General features: G+C 36.5%; 1 protein-coding gene across 1 annotated transcript in view; it reads right to left on the bottom strand.

Annotated features, from left to right (window-relative positions):
* The window catches only part of Acf (ATP-dependent chromatin assembly factor large subunit), a 383,051-nt gene that overhangs the window by 348,848 nt on the left and 12,993 nt on the right, over positions 1-21,210 (bottom strand). Inside the window, exon 2 of the mRNA XM_090399798.1 lies at positions 1,696-1,971. Coding sequence (XP_090255924.1) covers positions 1,696-1,971 — 276 coding nt within the window. The remainder of the gene's footprint in view (positions 1-1,695; positions 1,972-21,210) is intronic.

Here is a 21,210-nt window from a genome sequence, read left to right as displayed (position 1 = left end):
TATGGAACTTCTTTTGATTTATTGTGATATATCATTTAAAAAAAAAAAAAAAAGAAGGTCTTAGGTGAGTACAGTTTGGCGTAATTTGTCAAGCTCTGCCTTTCAACCTGTACCTATGGGAAAACTTTCAACTTGAAGTGAATGGAGAGACTAATTTTAACATGAAGAGGAATTCAAATACTATGACCTCTTCACCTTTCTTTCCACATAGCTCAACCATCTGCAATCCAATTATCCATATGGCTCTCTCTTTCTAATGCCAATGACCAAGCTGGATGAAAGGTGGACATCTTTGCTATAAGCAACTCAAATCATACATCAACCTACACAAACCTGATAATCCCCCCCCCATTACTCTTGATTTGAGGTAATCTCACTATCTTGTAGGTCTCTTCTCTCACAGAACGCCCTCCCTCAAATCACTCCCGACCTTGCATCCTCTGGCACTACAAGTAGAAATTATGGATGACCTCCAGAATTTCTACTTGTTTCTGTACTTTGACTACTGCTTCCACTCATCAAACAAATACCTGCTACAAACAAGTCACAGAAATTTTTTTCACTTGCATGAAATCTTCTTTCTTCACTCTACCCAAAATCCTCATCAAAGCCCTACTTCACCAGAAATTGTATCAAAGCAATTGAAGGAAAAAATCCATCTTGCCATAGGTGGCTCACATACAGAACTTATGCTTTATACTCAGCCTATGCCAAAGCATGCAATAAATGCAAAAGATATCATCAGATCAACATATGATTTCATAAAAGCCAACAGGAGAAAGCTCACCTCCTGTCCAAATGGAAGATGTGCCTTCTAGTCCCTTGCTGATGTGATCAGATCCAACTTCTGGTCACCTACACTTCCAACACTCTCTTCCATCCTGATGGCACCACTATTACTTTACCCAAAGATGAAGACCACCTAGCATCACTCTTTTCCTCAAACTCCAGCATAGATAAACACGACAAATTGCTTCTGTAATTTTTAGCAAAAAGATATAAAAAAATTACGAAATAACTTGGATACTAACATTGTGATTGAGATCTAACACCTGTCTCACATCATCTCTACAATCTTTTATGCTTAACTGGTACATTACATTGAATCAGTCTTATATGTATATAGGTTGTAATCTATTCTAAAAAGAGAGAGAGAGATAGAAGTCTCCCTTCAAACTATCAAACCAAATGCCATCACCTCGGAGTCCTCTCCAAGAAAAAGCCATCAGTATCCAACTTCTCCACTACCTAGATGCTCAACAGTTAATCAACAAATGTCAGTATGGATTCCACGATTCAAGATCCACAGCTGACCTCTTAACCTATATCATCCACCACTGGACACATGCTATGGAGAGATTTAGAGAAATTTGTGTTGTCGCAGTTGTTTCCAGAGCTTTTCACCATGTCTAGCATTCAGGCCTACAAAACAAATTGCCATCATTTGGTTTACCCTTTTCATCCTCTATAACTGGGTAGCCAGCTTTCTCTCATCATTCACTGCATATCATGGTGGATCGCTCCCCATCTTCGAGGTTTGCCACCAATGCAGGAGTACCTCAGAAGAGTCATCTTGGAAAGGTCTTTGAAGATCCAGCAATGGATTGATGATGGTTGCTGATGAACATAGAATATGACATACAGGAAGTATAAAATACAGAAAATATATCATTAATTAGTTAGTAAAGTACTTACTTGATTCCATTAACAGCTACATCAACTTTTTCTCCAATAAAATACCGGTCTCTTGCAAACACAAATACATCATCACATAAATCTGCCAGGCGTCCTCTCCTTGTCAGCGTAACCAGAAATAAAATTGGACACCTTAAAAAACTAGGAAAATTTGCAAGACTTTGACGGGCTTCTCTTTCTGATTCTAAAGCTTCCTGGTAAGTTAATCCAGGTCGGCCAGACAAAGAACAGGTCCATACCAAACTATTACATAAAATTACACGCTCAAAGAAAGTCCTGAAAAAAAAAGAAAAAGTGCTTCACATATATATGCCACACACATATTTATTCTCTCAAAAAGACTTCAACTCTTGATGAAGTGAGTCCATTCATTCTCATTCAATATTTTCTGCATTGTTAAAATAGCAATGATTTCAACTTAATTTCATTTTCAGTGTGTGTGCGTGTGTATGTACAGGGTGACTGTAATTAAAGTTCATATTTCGAAAGGCTGTAACTGGGTAACTACTCAGCAGAACAATGTAATATCATTCTGCTGAGTAACAGGATGATGTGCATCAATGGAATTTTATTTTGCACGAAAACCAACGTTAGCTCTAAAAGTTGCTCCTAGGATGATACATGGCACTGCAACACAAATTACGTATGATACTCCTAGTGTGCAGTGAAACGCTGCGACCATACCATTTATGCAAATGACAAATGTCCCCAATGATGTATGCTTTGAAAGAAGCTTCTATAAAAGCAGGTAGCTGCAGAATGCATTGTGCTTGAACACAATGCATTCTGCAGTGAAATTGTGCATTAACACAGTGTCTGCTCACAGGCAATGAACTAACACTGTGTTAAAGCACGATATCACCATTACCGAAAGATTGCGCACCTCTCATGAAGTTATTTTACCAAAATAACGGCTGTGTCTTGACAGCATTGCAAAAGTTCAGAAAATTAAAGTGATTAAAAATGGATCCTATGACTGCAAATGGTTTACACAAAATGATCTGTAAATTTGAAGAGAGAGGTTTCTTAGGTGTCAAATTTGGCAGATGATGGAAGCCCATTGAACAACAGACAGTGGAGGAAGTAGCCACATCATTAGAGGAAGAAAAGACAGCAAATGTCATAGGAAGAAGCAGCATGGCATACTGCACGATCTTTAGACAAACTCATAAGCACAGTTCCAAAGTCGTAAGGCAAATTTTGTGCTGTTATCCTTCAAAGATTTCCCATGTTCAGCAACTGCTTAATCCTGAATAGGTGTACAGGAGAAACATTTGCCCTGCAGTTTCTTGCTCTGAGTGAACTGGACAACAACTGGCCACGGAACATTTTCTGGACTGACAAAGCTCACTTCCATCTGGACAGTGCTGTGAATATGCACAATTTGGTCAACTGCAAACCCACACATTGTGCGACAGATTCCACTTCATTCCCCCAAAAGTCACTGTTTACTGTCGTTTTACAACAAAATTCATCATCAGACCTTTCTTTTTTGAGGAGCTCAGTCCTGCTGGTCTCGTTATACCTGCACACTGTTAATGGCCAGCAATATGCATCTCTCTCTCTCTTAGTCAATGAGGTGATTCTAACACATCAACAGCATCAGTGCCTGGATTCAACAGTTTTTATGCAGGATGATGTCCCCCCCCCCCCTCACGTCACCACCTGTAAGCGGTTGCTTCAGACAATTTACCGAGGACAGAATCATCAGCTACCATTTCCATATACAACATGGCCAGCACACTCACCGGATCTGAACCCCTGCAACTTTTGACTGTGGGGGATATCTCAAACACATTGTCTATTGCAGACACATAGCAAACTTAGTGGACTTCAAACCAGCATTACATGGCATATCCACAACATTTCGAGTGAAACGATGCTCTGTGGTTGAGAATGCGATTTCAGCATGGTGCCGACAATGCAGGACAGCATATTGAATATCTTGTTGTGTAACACACAATGCACTGTGCATACCCTATTTTGTGATGTTTTGAATTACCCACTATAGTATTACAGTGCCATGTATTGTCCTACTGGCAACTTTTATAATTAATGTTGGTTTTTGACAAAATAAAATTCCATTGCCTACATATCATGTTAAATATTAAATTATTCTGCTAAGTAATTAGTCAACTACAGCCTTTCAAAATGTGAACTTTAATTATAATCACCCTGTGTGTGTCTGTGCACATGAAGGGAGAGGGGGAATTGGAACTGATGGTAATACTTTATCCATGCACTCAATTTAGCACTTTTTATCACAATTTAATGTATGATTTCAAATCAGCTCTTTGTTCTTTATAACTAATTATGAACACAGGTAAGAAATACCAATAAACCAGAGAAATAAATTCATTTTGGAAATTATGGACTTTACAACTGTGTTATAACATGGTTGTCAAGTTCATGATTTCCAAAATGAATGCTGATCACCATGCAACACTAAAAGAAAGGATTCAGATAAATAAATAGTAATTTATTAATGTAAAAGGCAATATTAAACATATGGAAAGAAAAATTAATACACAGAAATGCAGTATATGAGCCATGGAATAACGAATGACTTCTGTTATTGTGTTATATCATCTATCAACTGTTACTTCTTGTATTACTTATTAGAATGGCTAAGTTCTCAGGTACTGCAGAATCTGATTAGGGATCTCACTATCCAAAATTAAGCCTTTGATCCTCTTGAAGGTTTAATCTTGCTTGATTCTGATATGCTGTGCCAAGAAACTCTCTTCAAAGTTAAGGCACTGTAATTTCAGACCAGCCCACAATCAGCAGCTACAATGCAGCATGAGGGAGAATACTATAGTGTCCTACCCCTCTCTCTCAGCTTTGTCTACATAAGATCTAGCATGTGGGATAGATTTTATAAAACATCTAGGCATTTTGTTAGTACTCTAATTGTGAAATGTTAATAATCATATAAGAAAACAAACTGCAGTTAATGTCATTGAAGCATCCTGTATGGTCAATGACCTCCCCTCCACTACTCAACACCCAGTACTAGTTACGATGTAAAACTGGTAGCTCTCTTAAAGACCAATTTCGAAACCTCTGAAATACACTATATACTAGTGACTTCAGCATATTCATATTTATAGTTTACTAATGTAAATGTTGAGCCTCCATAGCTCAGTCAGTATAGATGAAGCCCTTTGGTTGGAAAGACCTGGGTTCGATTCCTGTCAGTCACATGAGGAACGTTTATCTGTTCTATTTCAACTAAATGTTAGTTGATCTCATACTGAGGTGGGGGGGGGGGGGGTTCACCTGGAAACTCAGGTTTTTTGTCTCCCAGAACAGGCAAACCGTTCCCCTGAAATTCACATCTACAACAGACATAGGGCACTCTGGGAGGTATAGGGCTAACCACCTTATCCTCGAATTACAGTTAAGAAATCCAAGATTAATTGGAAGATCGTGGGTGCTTAAGTGCCTGTTAAGAACCACTATACATACAATGTTATTTAAACATTATGTTAAATTAGAATCCCCCTATACATGCAGTTGCATGTTTGTCAAGTTAAAAACCATTGAGCTGAAAATGATTAAAATAAATTTAATTAATTACAATACAACCTATTTAATATAGTTGAGGATAATCTCCCAAACTTTAGGAATAGCAAGGCAGTCATTACAATTAATGTTTGAGCTTCAGCACTTTCTTTGAATAATTGTTCATATCTGTACATAGATTTGTGTAATAGTTCAGTGCTTTCCACTGGATCTCATCGTTTGTTTTCTATTCCATGTTGTAACAGGCTAGATTTGTGCCATTTGATGAGCTGTATGTGGTCTTAATGTTCAGAAAGACATTTATTGACTGATCTTTCTGTTTGTCTGTAGTACAACAGCTTGCATGAACATGGTACTCAGTATGCACCCCCTAAGTAGCATTATCATTAGTGAAAGTTTGTCCTTTATAAAGAGTAACAGACTGTTAATTTGTTGTTGGGTTTGATGGTAGCAATCGGTTTGCATTTTTTTCATAATCTTTACCACTCGTTCCACAATGCCCTTGAATATGGGGTATGGGAGTACTTTGGAGTTTTACTTCTCTTGGATGCTGTCTAGGAGTGGTGTTGATTATTTGTGCTGTTCTTGAGTTGTATCCATTTAGGTAAAGATGGTTCCCAATTCTTGCTTGAGCATTCTCTCTGAAGAATACATTTTGTGTGCTCTGGATACTAAGATTTTTATGATGCCGAACTTTTCAGAAGGATGGGTGTTGATGTGTTAAGAACAAGGTCGGTTTTCAATAGAAGTGGAAAGTGATCCATCTCAGTTCTGTTGGAGAGAAAGAAAATTCCTCTTGATTCTTTTTCTGATGCGAGTTTGAGCATGTAAATTGTTAATATTTTTGTAGAAATGAATGGAGCTCCAGCTATGTGCGATTTCAAACTGTAAATACATCACTATGTATTGTAACCAAATAGTTTTGGCTGAGAGCAAAGATACTTTCTACCAGATGTTTTAAATAAAAGTTTGCTAGGTTAGGTGATAGTGGTGAGCCCATCATACTTCTACTTGTTGGTATAGTTGTTCTTTATATGTGAAGGAATAATGTAATTGTGACAATTTCTTTTAAGTTATGGTCAGCATTCATTATGAAGAATTTATGGAGACAAAAACACACATTGGAGTAATTACTTATAATTATGAAAATAACTCTCCACGTTTCAGCTTCTGTATCGAGGTCATCATCAGGAAAACATACATATGCACAGGACACTATACAAAAGTAAGAAATCTAAATGTTTTGTTAATTGTTTATCCAAGCCTGACCTCTGGTGAAAAAAAAAATTAAATAAAAATAAATACACATAAATATAAATTAACAAATCCACTTAATATATTTAATAAATTAACAAAATAAAATAAATTTTTTATACATATAATAATATACAGATGATAAAAAAAAGAATAAATAAATAAAGTTTTATAGCATAACTATATTAAACACATCTCTACAGTCCTCTCATATTAAGCTTTCTTGTATTGGGGTTCTGTCATCATATTCCGGATGCTATATAGTTGCACATGATCTCATCTGCAACTGGTATGGTAAGGAAGGCCAAAGATAATTAAGAGAGAAAGCTAGTTATGAGGCCAAAAGAAACCTTAAGGAGTTCTTTTGCTATGTGACAAATAAAAGGAGGAATGACCAAGGAAGGATGACTTTAAAAAGTGCTGATGGTGGCGAAGTTAACAGAACCAAACCAAATAGTCGAATTACTAAGTGAACATTTTACAAGAGTACAACCTTTGTAGTGACAGCAATGCCAGATGTGACAGTAACTGATAGGAGGGCAGAGGTTGAAGAAATGGAGGTGCTTAAAATATTGTAGAACCTCAATACGAACACATGGCATATTGGCCTATGTATTATGAGAATGTGCAAGGGAATTATCAGCTCCTCTGACCAAGCTGTTTAATTTAAGCCTCAGTAATGGGAAGGTGCCTAAACAGTCCCAGTGAATAAAGGAGGTTCCAATACGAAAGTAGCAAATTACAGACCAATCAGCATCTCAGGAGTGGCAGTAGTTAAAGGTATTAGAGAAACTGGGGAAAGACAGAATTCAGCACTGGGGTGATAGGAATACGAAAATGGACAGCATGGTTTTGTGAAGGATAGGTCTTGCCTTAGTAATTTCCTTACTTTTTATAATCAAGTGACAATGGAGTTGGATGAGGAAAATGGCTACTCACTGATATTGCTAGACTTTGCAAATGCATTTGAGAAGATTCCAAATAGAACTCTATTGAAAATATTGGAGCAAATAGGAATGAATATGAATCTGGTGATTTGGATTAAAAGGATAGCTGATGGATAGATATCAAAGAGTGGTTTATGGAGGAGTTGAGTCCAGGAGAAGGCAAGTAATGAGTGGTATACCACAGGGCTCAGTGCTTGGTCCTCTGCTGTTTAATTTGTATATCAATAATATAAGAAATGATTTGACAGGAAATATTCAGTTGTTTGCTGATGCTAAAATGGAAATAGCAATGGGAAATGAAGGTGATGCAAAGATCCTGCAGGAAGACTTAAATAGACTAGCAGTATGCCCAAAGGTAAATGGTTGCCAGTTTAATGTGACCAAATGTAAGATGACGCTTTGGGAAGAGATCAGAAGCTATCTGCTATATCGATGGAACTGAACTGCAGGATACTGATGAGGTCAAGGACTTGGATATGATTGTAAACAGGGAGTTGAAATTTAGCAGGCATACTGCAAAGATAACCAAAACACACCTAAGATTGAGTGGCTGTTGAAGAAAACACTAACAAGTAGGAATAGAGAAGTTATTGTTCCCCTATATAAGGCTTTAAGAATACATCTGGATAGATGTGTCCTTAAATAGATGGAGCCAGCCTGGTTGGCCGAGTGGGTAGCGTACCCACTCTCCAGCCAAAAGACTGCAGGTTCGAATCCCACTGTAGGCATGGATGTTTGTGATTGTCTGTGAAAATACTAATGGTGGTGTGGACGGTAGATGGCGTTGGTGTAGATGGTGGTAGCTCCGGTTCGTTGTAGTTGGTGGAGACAGAGTTGCAAAATTGATGCCCTCCCTGGAGGTGTCAAGTATTAATAATAATAATCTGCACTACTGCAAACATATCTGGACTCCCAGATTCCGTGGTGATGAAGAAATTGGAGAGGATGCAGAGGCTAATGACAAAGATTGTGGCAGGCCTCTGGAATGTTCCTTATGAGAACAGATTCAAAAATTAGCTGATAGACAAAAAGGAGGGGATATGATAGAAGCATTTAAGTTATTAAAAGGGTTTTATAGGATTGATTCTGAAGACTTTTCCAGTACATGGCAAAAAGGGAGAGAACAAAGATTCACCAGTGGAAGGTGTATAAGAGTGTGGTTTGCAAGGATGTTAGGACTAAGTATTTTTGCTTGGAGCATAGTGAATGGGTTGCCAGAGGTGGTTGTTCATCAGTTAATAAGTTTAAGGAGAAGTATGATTATAAGTATTGTATGAATGATGACTAGTGTGTATGAATAAATGGATCTCACACGATGTGTCTTCTGACCCCATGGAGATACCTACATAATAATAATAATATGGATAACAACAGAAGTTTAGGGGTGGCAATTTGTGAGAGAAAAGGAAAGCCCACATCTAATTTTCATGAATTAGAAATTACATATTACAGATTATATCATGTCTAAACAGAATAATCTTCCTAAGACACAAGGATAGTAACATGATTTCCAAGTTCTTCACATTGAAGAATAATGTACATACATAAAAACCATACCTATACTAGGAAACACTTTGGAGCATTACTTGGTGCTATCAGATGAAAAATATCTGTTATTTAATTGCAACTCTTACAATATTCACTTCAAATTAGATATGAATTTACCAACAGCTATGGAACACAGTCAATCATCTTATGAACAATAAAACATCAAAGATACCAGAAAACCAAAACAAAGCTTATTAAAATTTCCAAAAATCAGGACAAAAAAAAAAAAAAAAAAAAAACATAGCACATGCTTTCCAGTTAAGAAAGTAGTATAAACTTATACTACTACTACTACATATTCAAATATGTTGCTGCAAGTCTGCTTCTAGAAGTAACAGCCCTGAAAAATATATGTACCAATTTTAGGCATCTGATGAAAGAGAAAATAAGCTAATATATCAAGGACATCTTGATTAAAAATGGATATAATATCAAAATAGTAAAACAGATATTGGGGAGGGGGATTTTCTATGATAAATGATGACAAAACTACATGGACATAAAGGTTTCACTCAGATTTCAAAGATAAAACTTTGAGTCCAGGATTTCCTCCTTTCTTCCTTGCCAAAACAAAGTCTTACACTAAAATTTTTTTTATTGATTTTACACAACAAAATATCAAAATTTTTAAATGGCTTACTTAATTCAGTTGAAAACATACATGAACATGAAAAAAAATAAAGAATAATAGTCATTTTCTATGATGTGCTCAAGTTAAACATCAAACTTTCAGTCTCATCATTAGTCCTTAAATATTACATATGAGAAATAGAGATGTATATTGAATAATCATAATGAAACTAAAAATTTGAGAATGTTCTGATCTGATATCAGAATCAGAATTTTTTTTCTAAAATCTGATATTTCTGTTACAGTCAGTCATTTGTAAAAGACTTTAAATACGTAACTTGGAGATAATTTATGACATAGAGCACCCTAACTTTGCAAATGTAAACTTATGCATGAGTAACTTGAAAAATTGTCAACAGATTGATTTGGAAATTATCTTTTATTATTATTTTGCAGATATCTCCATGGAGCCTGGAGACCCATCATTAGACCCATGATAACTTTTATACACACAAAGCCTATCATACCTATCCTTAAATTCATTCACTGTCAGGTACTCAACAACTAATTCTGGAAATCCATTCCACTCATTCACCACTCTTCATGCAAAAAATTAGTCCTCACATCCTTACTAACCACACTCTTACACAACTTCCATATATAACTCTTAGTTCTTTCTCTGTTTATCATATACTGAAACATTTCCTTAGTGTCAATCTTACAGAACACCTTGAATAATTTAAGTTTCTATCATGTCCCCTCTTTTCCACTTATTGACTAACAACCTACACATCTTCAATCCATCCTTACAGACAGTGTTCCACAGACCTATTACCAGCTTGGTCACTCATGAATCTTCACCACCACCTCCTGATCTAAAAGAAATCCAGGTGACCAAATCTGTGTACTGCAGTCAAATCATAGCCTTATAAAGAGGGACAATAACCTCCCTATCTTTACTTGTGTGTTTTTCAGCATCCAAGTAATCTTTTGAGCTATATAACCAACTTTTGCAATACAACTTTTGAACTAACTCTTTGTCTATCATTACCTCCCAATCTCCAGCCTCATCCATTTCCTACAATCCAATACCATCAGTGTGATACACAGTATGTAACCTTTTCAACTTGAAGTGTATATCCTTACATTTTGTAACATTAAATTCACAATCATTATCCTTCATCCAAAGTGCCAATTTATTTAAATCATCCTGCAAGATGATTTAGACATTTTTCTCCCTAGTTTTGCATCATCAGCAAACAGCTGAATATCCCCCCCCTTAAATCTTTTCATATTCATTAATATACAAATAAAAATGAAGTGTCCCTAGTACAGACACTGAGGCACCACTCCACTAGTTATTGAGAAATTATTTTTTTCAAGCTACTGTGGGCAAAAAAATTTTGGTTTTTATTTTCACAAATTCCAATAAAGAGTACAGCAGCAATATTAAGTCAATGAACAGTAAATATTAATACGTACACTCACACAACGTTGACAAAAAGTATTTGGACACCTTATGTGCCATGCAGATTTCAGATCCTACCACATGCAAATATTCAGGGAGTGTCTGCATAACTCTGGTAATAAAAGGTGGGCTGTGCCACATGTTGTTTCACTGTACTCGATAACAAGATGTCATGTTCAGCTGAACTGACAGACTTCCAACATAGGATGTAGGTGTCATATCACCTAACTACCATCCTACAGGTAGCAATATCATGGTCTTTCTGTCCATGATATTGCTACCCATCTAGTATACTGAAATCCACTATTGCTTTTGTCATTCATAGATAGAAATTTGATGGGGCTCACTGATCAAGATCAACAAGCTCTGTCTCGGAATGTCTGCGCGTCCTGCATGTCATCAATTGCAGACCTTGTAGTCAACTTGAAAAATGTTGCAGGAACTCTGTCAGCACTAGAACTTTCTGCAGAGAGTATACCTTAGATTACCACAGCTGAGCTGATGCAAACAGGCCTTCTCGCCCCAACATCAAACCAAACAATTTTGGACTGGCATTTTTCACACCATTCCTGGACCACAGATCATTGGAAAAGGTTCTGTGGAGCGATAAATTACACTTCTAAATGTTTCACTCTGATGGTAGTGTTTGGATCTGGAGATTACCCAAGGAATGGTTCCAGCAGCATTTCATCATTCCAACTGTCAAGTTTGGTTGTGGCTCAGTAATGGAATGGGGATGTTTCAGTTGGAAACATCACCATTTCAGTTTGGGTATGTTCCATTGATGGACGTGCCAAAAACCCTGATATCTAATGGTCAACTTCCACGCTGTGGAAGTACTTCAGCAATGATACTTGCATGTTTCAGCATGACAGTTCTCCATGCCATACTGCACTGCATGTTCAAGACTGGTTTCCACAAAACATTGTTGAAATGTTGGACTGGCTAGCTCCAACATTTCAACAATGTTGAATGACATGCATAGTCCAGACCTCAACCCCATCAGACCTCAAATTCATTCCAGCCACAGCTGCCATTGTCAGCATCAACAATGGAGGCAGCTTTGCATGAGGAATGGAAGAATATTCCTGTTGCGACATATCAGAAATTGGTTAAAAGCCTGCCCCAAAGGGCAGTTGCTTGCTGTCATTTAGGCCAAAGGAGATAGTTGAATAATATAATCACGTAAACACAAGAAAGATATTTAATTAACCAAATATTTCGGTCTGGAAATAGCAGACCATCTTCAGTGGCACTACAAGAACAGTTTTAAAAAATATATACAAGGTGGAATACTAAAACTATTCTTGTAGTGCCACTGAAGATGGTCTGCTATTTCCAGAGCGAAATATTTGGTTAATTAAATATCTTTCTTGTGCTCACGTGATTATATTATTCAGTCTTTATGTCACAAGTATCCTTAAAACATCAAAAGGAAATAGTTGTAGAAATATATTCTGATTGGTTACAAGGAAGCACTAATTAAATTACACATTCCTTGACATACATAAGTAAACCATTCTTCAGTAACTCTTTACACAAGTCGAAATTTACCTAAGTTGGATTCCCCCCTCCCTCCAACCCTTTCATAATACTGTCATGTCAAACACATGTGCAAAAAACAAACATTTAATGCAATGCAGAAATATTAAATAGTAAATGAAATGGTAAACATCCTGTATTAAACAAATAAAAGATACATACATTTTACACCCATATCCAGTTGGACAATTTTTAAAAATAAAGATACCAAATATTTTACAATTTGACTGCACTTTAGTGCTGCCAACACATTGTCGATACTGCAAGACTGAGTTCATGTGCTATACCTGATAAGCTTTGTCTACCTTCATATTTCTTTATTATCCATAATTTCATCACTAGATAGATTGCAGTATATTTGCGAAGTGGTTTTTTGATTCAAGGACGTGTTTATCACCAGCCATTCCAAATAATATTCAGAAAAAACATGAAAATAAGCACAACACTATATAGATGAGGTCTCAGCAAGAGACACCTGAGAACTGGGACGATGCACGATATGCAGCTGAGTGTTAACTTGCACATACCATTTGCGTGTAAGCGCTGTCTGCAAATATTGTGTATCTCAGAAATTTTATTATTACTATATGACACCTCCAGGGAGTCCAAAGACTCACTGAGGGAAGGCACCTACTCTACAACTCTGTCTCCACCACTCAATCTATCAACTATACTACGAACTGCAACTACCATCATCATTTATGCCAACTCCATCTACTGCCCACCACCACTAGTATTTTTAGACAACCACAAACATCCATGCCCATAGTGGGATTCAAACCTGCAGCTTTCTGGCTGGAGAGCGGATATACTAACCACTAAGCCAACCAGGCCAGCTTACATTTCTTATGTAAGAATGGATTTACATATCTCAGGTCTGTCTGTACATTGTCAACTCTTTTCTAAAAATAGCAACATGAGTTGATAATCAACCTATAAATCCACACAGAAAATTACAGTACATAAGTTTCTGATACTTCATTGATAAGCATTAAAGCTTCTGTTTTACCATTAGTTATTCTAGTATTTAATTTGCTGAAGGATCTTATTTGTTTCTATAACAAACTATTGTTTTTTAAGCTTCACTTTGTGATATATACAATACGTACAAGGAATAAAAGGAAAAATTTCACAGAATCTGCTTAGTCAGTCAAGATTTCAATATTGATGCTTCAATTCGACAAGTAATACTTTTAACCTCCCTACTGGCCGAAGCAGATGAAATAATGAGACCAAATTGCACTTCTTATCCTTGTTATTTAACGGGTGTTACAGAATTGTATCCAGATTTAGCTGGATGTCTATAGACATCATGGCCGGTTGGGGGGGGGGGGGATCAAAGTGTGTATTGTACTCTGTTTTTTCTGCTCCCAAAAAATAGGAGACTAAATAACAGGCCATGTGCATTAAGTTCTGTTTCAAAGAAACGTTCCCAAAGCTCTGAAATATTAAACCATACTTTTTGAAAGGAAAGAATTAGCAGAACTTCAACCTTCAATAGTAAAGAAGTCAAAAATATTATAGATTAAGAAACACTTCGTGACAGCAGGTATGTATTTTGCATATCGATTCCACACATGAGAGGTAAAAGAAACTATAGCACACCATCACCATATATACACATTTTTCATGAAAAGCTGGACAATGCAGTTGTTAGGGAACATCGAGAAAAGCTGTTTCTTAGGCACATGGAACAAAAGGTATGTCAAAAAGTAACTCTGTTCACTCCATCTCCAAACTCTCTCTTCAACTATTTATCAAAACAAACTATCATCAGTATCCTGATATATACCCTCAAGGGGTGTACATTATATTATTACAGTACTACATGATTAAGTTTACATTATTACTAATCTCATATCAACATTTTTCCTCCAAATTACTCTATTATTTGTTTGTCTATTAGTTAATGCCATATCGAATATTGGGCACTTCTGATTAAATCAATCCACCTAAATTTTGTCCTTCCTTGTGATCTTTTCCATCTGGGCATGAAACACCTGTTTTTCTAACACATGCGTGGTTCTTATTTACTGATATTACAAGTATTCGATTCTAGTCTCATTTTTGCGCATTGACATACAAGTGCGCGTTAATGTTCTAAAATTCATCAACATACATATTATAATTCGATCGTTATTCATTCACGAACTAAACCTCTATGTTGAAGAGTTGAGCAGTACTGGTAGCAATACCAGTGATATTAATACCAGTAGTTCAGTAATATCACTGATATTACTAGTGATAGTAATAGTAGTAGTAATAGTAATATATACAATATTATACATACAATAAACACTGTAACTATAAAATAAACAATCTAAAAACTCACATAAGCGTCTTTTTTTGCTTGTGCTATTATAATTACGTAATAGTAAAATATAGGGGGTCGATAAAAAGTCAAGAAACGCTTGAAGGGATCGACGAGCAAATGACTTTGGCGACCTCTGATTTATACTATATTTCCTGTAGGAATAACCAAAGGCCATCATATCTGGAGGTGTAGAAAGGCCTCACAGCTCTCTTTGTATAACCGTTCTACAAAGAATCTACTTTTATCTAAGAGTTTGGTTCTACAATTTTCTGATTATTATCTCATTAATGTTTTATAGCCTTTAAAGGAATGCGGAGAACCGACCAGGGCTTCTGACCTAATGCCCAATCCTCACCTTCTCGTGGTGCACCCTGTTGGGTATCTACTTGGATACTGAACGAACGAGGATGGGCTGGCAATTTGGGATTTAGCCGACCAAACTGTATTCTTATTGGTTAAACCAAAATAAAAAATGATGGTACAACATGAAAAAATTTCATGCCAGCTGAGGCGTCGCCCGGTTAAACAAGGCCCCCGTTGTTTTTGCCAGAGAACCAGGGCGAACAGCGAAAAGTCAGCTACTGGAACAAATCTGAAAACAAACCCCAACTCAACATCACCAGAGTTAAAGATCGGTACTATCAATGTATGAAGCCTGAATGGTAAAGAAATGGAGCTAGCTGAGGAATTAGATAAGTACCAGATCGACATAATAGGGGTGACTGAAACAAAAAAGACAAAAACTGGTGAGATCTCTCTGAGCAATAAATACAAAATGTTATGTTCAGGCAATGACAATCAAGAAAAAGAAGGGGTAGCCATAGTATTCAACACAAAATACAAGGCTAATCTTCTTGAATGGCAGTCAGTCTCAAGTAGAGTAATGTGGGCAAATATGAGAATGGAGAACTGGACAAAGAGACTTATTTGTGCTTATGGTCCAACAGAAGGTTCTACTAAGGTAGAAGTGGAGGAATTTTTTGATGCTTTAGAAAAAGCAACTGACACAATGAAAAAGGAAAAGTTGGTCCTTGTTGGGGATCTAAATAGCAGAGTAGGAAATGATTGTGAGACATACAAAAATATTTTGGGAAAATTTGGTGAAAAGAGCAAAGCTAATAATAATGGCAAATATCTGTTGGATTTCTGCTCAGGACATGGACTGGTTATTACTAACACCATGTTCCAACATAAAAATGTGCACAAATTCACATGGAGAGAAGAGGCTAGGAATAAGAAAAGTCTCATTGACTATGTTATTGTTGATAGTGATGTTTTCTCCCTGGTGCAGGACACCAGAGTGTACAGAGGATTTGAAATTGTAAGTGATCACTATTTAGTCTTGAGCAGGATAAAACTGAATTTCATATTGAAAAGAATAACATGCAAGAAAGTTTTAAAGTGAATAAAAGTTGAGCAGCTGTCAGATGTGAACTGTAGACTAAAATACAGAAAGATTATTGAAAAGAAAATGAAAGAGTTTGAGAAAAGGAATCAAGCCTTGGAGATTCAATGGCAAACTCTGAAGAAAACATTGATTGATTCTGCCAGAGAGGCATGTGGTGAAGTTGTGTGCAAGAATAAAAAAATCAGAACTCCCTGGTGGACACAGGAAGTTAAAGAGGCAGTGAAGGGAAAGAAGAAAGCATATCAAAAGTTCCTGGCAAATAAGTCAACTTTTACTCTTACAGAATACAGAGACAAATGTAAGAAAGCTAAACAGTATGTAAAACTAGCTAAACAAAAGTCATGGGAGGATTTTGTCAAGAATATAGAAAATAAATATCAAGAAGGTGGCAATATATTCTGGAGGTTGTTCAAGAAGCTTAGGAATGGAGAAAAGAGTGCTGTAAAAGGAGTTAGAGATGATAAAGGTGACATGAAAACTGGAGAAAAAGATATCCTTGAAGTATGGAGTAATTACTTTGAAAAACTGCTAAATGAAACAAGCAATGATGACAGCACAGTGATAAAAAACACTGACCAGGCATGCAGTCAGGAATACATATCCATACTTGAAGTAGAAAAAGCCATCAAAGGCTTGAAATGTGGAAAGGCAGCAGGAGTAGATGATATTCGACCAGAAATGCTGAAGTATGGTGGTATAAAAGTCTTACAGTGGCTGCACTGCATAGTTCAGAAAGCCTGGACAGAGGGACGAATTCCCGATGATTGGAGTAGAGCTCTCATAGTACCCATATATAAAAAGGGAAATAAAACTGAATGTGAGAATTACAGAGGTATTTCCCTACTGAGTGTTCCTAGTAAGATCTATGCAAGTATACTTGAGAAACGGTTGAGAAGAATTGTGGAAGAAAAAGCTTGGCGAAGAACAAGCTGGATTCAGGCCAAATAGAGGCTGTCAGGATCAGATCTTCACTTTACAACAAATAGTCGAGAAAGCCTGGGAATATAACAAAGATCTGTATTTAAGTTTTGTCGATTTGGAAAAGGCATATGACAAGGTGCCAAGAGAGAAGCTGTTCAATACGCTGCAGTTATATGGTGTCAATGGGGCATTATATCAAGCAATATTTGAGTCTTTATATGAGTTGTAAGTCAGCAGTTAGAATTGAAGGAAGTACAGGAAGATGGTTTAATGTTAAATCTGGTGTGAGACAAGGATGTACATTATCCCCTCTGTTATTCAGTATCTATATGGATCACATTATGAAGGAAAGTGGTATTAAACCTGATATCAAAATTGGAGATGTTAATGTCAGCTCTTTGCTTTATGTGGATGATGTTATACTTCTAAATAAATCCGCTACAAGTCTGCAAGATTCTCTGACTAAATTGAATAGCTGTTGTAATAGATATGGTATGAAGGTCAGCAATAAAAAGACAAAGACAATGAAAATAGGCAGAAGCATTGAAAATGTCAACTGTGTTGTGAATGGAGAACCTGTGGAACAAATAAAACATTTCATCTACTTAAGCACGATTTTTACTGAAGATGGTAAATTCAATATAGAAATAGACAACAGAATCAGCAAAGTTGGTATGGTGGGAAGTCAATTGAATAAATTCATATGGAATAAGAGAGAAATTAGTCGGAACTTAGCTGTATACAAGACAGTGTTCAAACCAGTTTTAACTTATGGATCTGATAGCTGGGTCAGAAGTAAAACACTTGACCAAAGTCTAGAGACCGCAGATATGAGAGTCCTGAGAAAGATTCGAGGCATGAACAGATGGCATCAATGGCAATATCATATTAAAAATGAGGATATTAGGAAAAAACTTGACATTGTAAGCATCCAGGAATGCATTAGCAGAGCTAATCTAAGGTGGTATGGTCATTTAAATAGAATGGGAGAAGAAAGATTAGCAAAACAAGTGTTCTCTGCCAGGTTGTCAGGAAAACCAAGATATAGGTGGATTGATACAGTACAAAGTGCCTTAGACGATAGAAATATAAGATCTGATAATGTTGGAGTCTTGACTAGTAACAGACTGATTTGGAGGAAAATTGTAGATAGGAAGTTAGTAATGATGTAATTTTTTCATGTAGTACTGTCATATCCTGTACACCCTTTGAGGGTAACGTGGCAGGAATTTGATGATGATGATGATGATAATGTTTATGTTATTTATTAACTTTATGTTATTTATTAACTCAATTTACTGACCATCTGCTGTCTTATGCTGGTAAGTGGTGCTTTAATTATTTTATTACATTTTATTTTGTATTTCTACTAAAGATACTTTTGATACTTTGTGCGAAAATTTAACATCAGTAAAAGTTTCCTTATTTGTACTTTTCAATGTGACATTCATTTTTATCCTGCTTAAAAAAGTAATGTTCACTTCAAATCTTCTGTATACTCTTGTATCCTGAACTAGCATGAAGATATCACTATAAGCTTTTCTTATTTCTTGTGTCTTCTCTCCATGTCAAATTGTGCAAATCATTATTATTACCTCCATGGAGTCCAAGGGCTCATCAAGGGAGGACATTTGCTGTACAGCTCTGTCTCCACCAACGGACTGCAACTACACCAACGCCTTCTACTGCCAATCACCACCACTAGTATTTCCATAGACAACCACAAACATCCATGCCCACGGCAGGATTTGAACTCGCAGCCTTTTGGTTGGAGAGCAGATATGCTAACCACTCGGCCAACCAGGCCGGCATTATTATCATTATGTTGGAACATAGTGTTAATAATGACTAGTCCATATCTTGAGAAGAAATCCAGCAGGGGCTTATCATTATTATTAGCCTTGTCCTTTTCTCCAAATTTTTCCAGAACTTTTCTCTGTGCCTAGTGGGATTGATTTCCTACTCTGTTATTTAGTTCAGTTTAATCCTTTATCCAAGTGTAAGCAAACAAGGTTTGCACCTGATGTATCTTCAGGACTAAGGCAACTCATGGTAAAGGTGGACCAAGCTCTCATCATTCCTTGTCTTAGTATCTCCCATAATACAAAGCACATCTCCTTGTGGACATGTATAATGCTATGCATTAAGGGAAGGGCCACTACCTAGACCGGTTTCAACCTTTATTGAGGTCTTGTCAGTGGGAGCCACTAGAGGTGGTGAAACTAAGGTGGAAGCAATGGTGAAGTCATATTTACCTATACGAGTTGCCAAAAGGCATCTCACCTTATTATTAAATTACTCTGGATTTAGAGAAAGATGTTGGAAGTTTTTTCTCACTGACGAGACCTCAATAAAGGTCGAAACCGGTCTGAGTAAGGACCATTCCCTTAATGCATAGCCTTATATATGTCCGCAAGGAGATGTGCTCTGCATTATGGGAAATACTAAGACAAGGAGTGATGAGAGCTTGGTCCCTTTACCACGAGTTGCCAAAGTTTGCACCTGAAGATACTTCAGGTGCAAACTTTGTTTGCTTACACTTGGATAAAGGATTAAACTAAATTTATTATAGTCTAACCAAGTGGAGAAAATTTTCCAACATCTTTCTCTAAATCCAGAGTAATTTAATAATAAGATGAGACACCTTTTGGCAACCTATCTTTCCACCAGCACTCCATCCATCAACATGTTATGTATAACATCACATGGCTCTGACTGTTTCAAATCAATTATTGTTTGCATTTACTTTGTATAAAACCACCATTTGCCACCAGTGATCGCCTGTAATTTTCAGGCCAAAATATACAGCCTTTGAATAAATATTATTCATTGATTTTCTTGTGTTTTCATGTGAATTGCAGAAATCATATACCACAAGCATCCCTAAAAGAACATGTATACTGAAATGCACAGAAAAGTACAAAAATGTTCACAATTCAACAAGCTATATTTTCTTTCTGAATGAAACTGACTGAATGGCTTCATGGTTTTTCTGTAGGAGAAAGCATAAAAACAACTTACTTCTCACAACTATCTAAAAATGTTGTAAACATTTGACAAGACCATAAGGGAGAAAAAAACCTCCATCAGGGAATATGTTTCCAACAGAATAGCACACAAGCATGTAAAATTGCACAATATTAAAGTCTATTTTGCATAAAGACATTTCATGGCTTTCGGAGTAAATGATTTTTTCACATACCCCCCCCCCCTTTTTTTTATGGGATAACCCAAAAGATTTAATGCTAACGAAAGGCTTACAAAATCATCAGTTTCTTGATATGTAACCTCAAGGGGTGTTCAGCTATGACAGTACTACATAAATTAACATTGCATTATTATTAATCTACCCATCAACAATTTTCCTCCAAATTAGTCTATTACTTGTCAGCACTTCAATATTGTTGTATCTAACATTTTGGTCATTAAAGGCACTTCTGACTGAATCAATCCACCTAAATCTTGTGTTTCCTCTAGATCTTTTTTCCATCTTGGAATGAAACACCTGTTTTGCTAACCCTGGTTAGCTGAGTGGTTAGTGTATCTGCTCTCCAGCCAAAAGGCTGCGGGTTTGAATCCCACCATGGGCATGGATGTTTGTGATTGTCTGTGAAAATACTAGTGGTGGTGGTCAGTGGTATATGCCGTTGGTTTAGATGATGAAAGCAGTTGTGGAGTAGGTGACCTCCTCCCTCGATGAGTCTTTGGACTTCCTGGAGTTGTCATGCAATAATAATAATAATAATTCCCTCCTCTCATTCTGTTTAAGTTATCATATATCAGTTAGATTAGTTCTGCTAATGCATTCCTGTACCAACAATGTCATATTCCTTCCTAATATCTTCATTTTTAATATGATTCTGCAATTGATGCCATTTGTTCAGGCCCCTAATTTTTCTCACAGCTCTCATATCTCTGGTCTGAAATCTTTCAAGTGCTTGATTTTTAATGCAACTCTCAGATCCATAATTTACTTGTTTTAACAGTCTTGTCTACTCTTAGTTTAATGTTTTGG

The sequence above is a fragment of the Typopeltis vanoorti genome, chromosome 10 (genome assembly GCF_054136105.1).
Source record: "Typopeltis vanoorti isolate ZY-2024b chromosome 10, IOZ_Tvanoo_1.0, whole genome shotgun sequence".
In the NCBI taxonomy this organism is placed as follows: domain Eukaryota; kingdom Metazoa; phylum Arthropoda; class Arachnida; order Uropygi; family Thelyphonidae; genus Typopeltis; species Typopeltis vanoorti.
The sequence above is the reverse complement of the archived record's forward strand: the minus strand, read 5'-3'. Positions and strand labels throughout refer to the sequence as shown.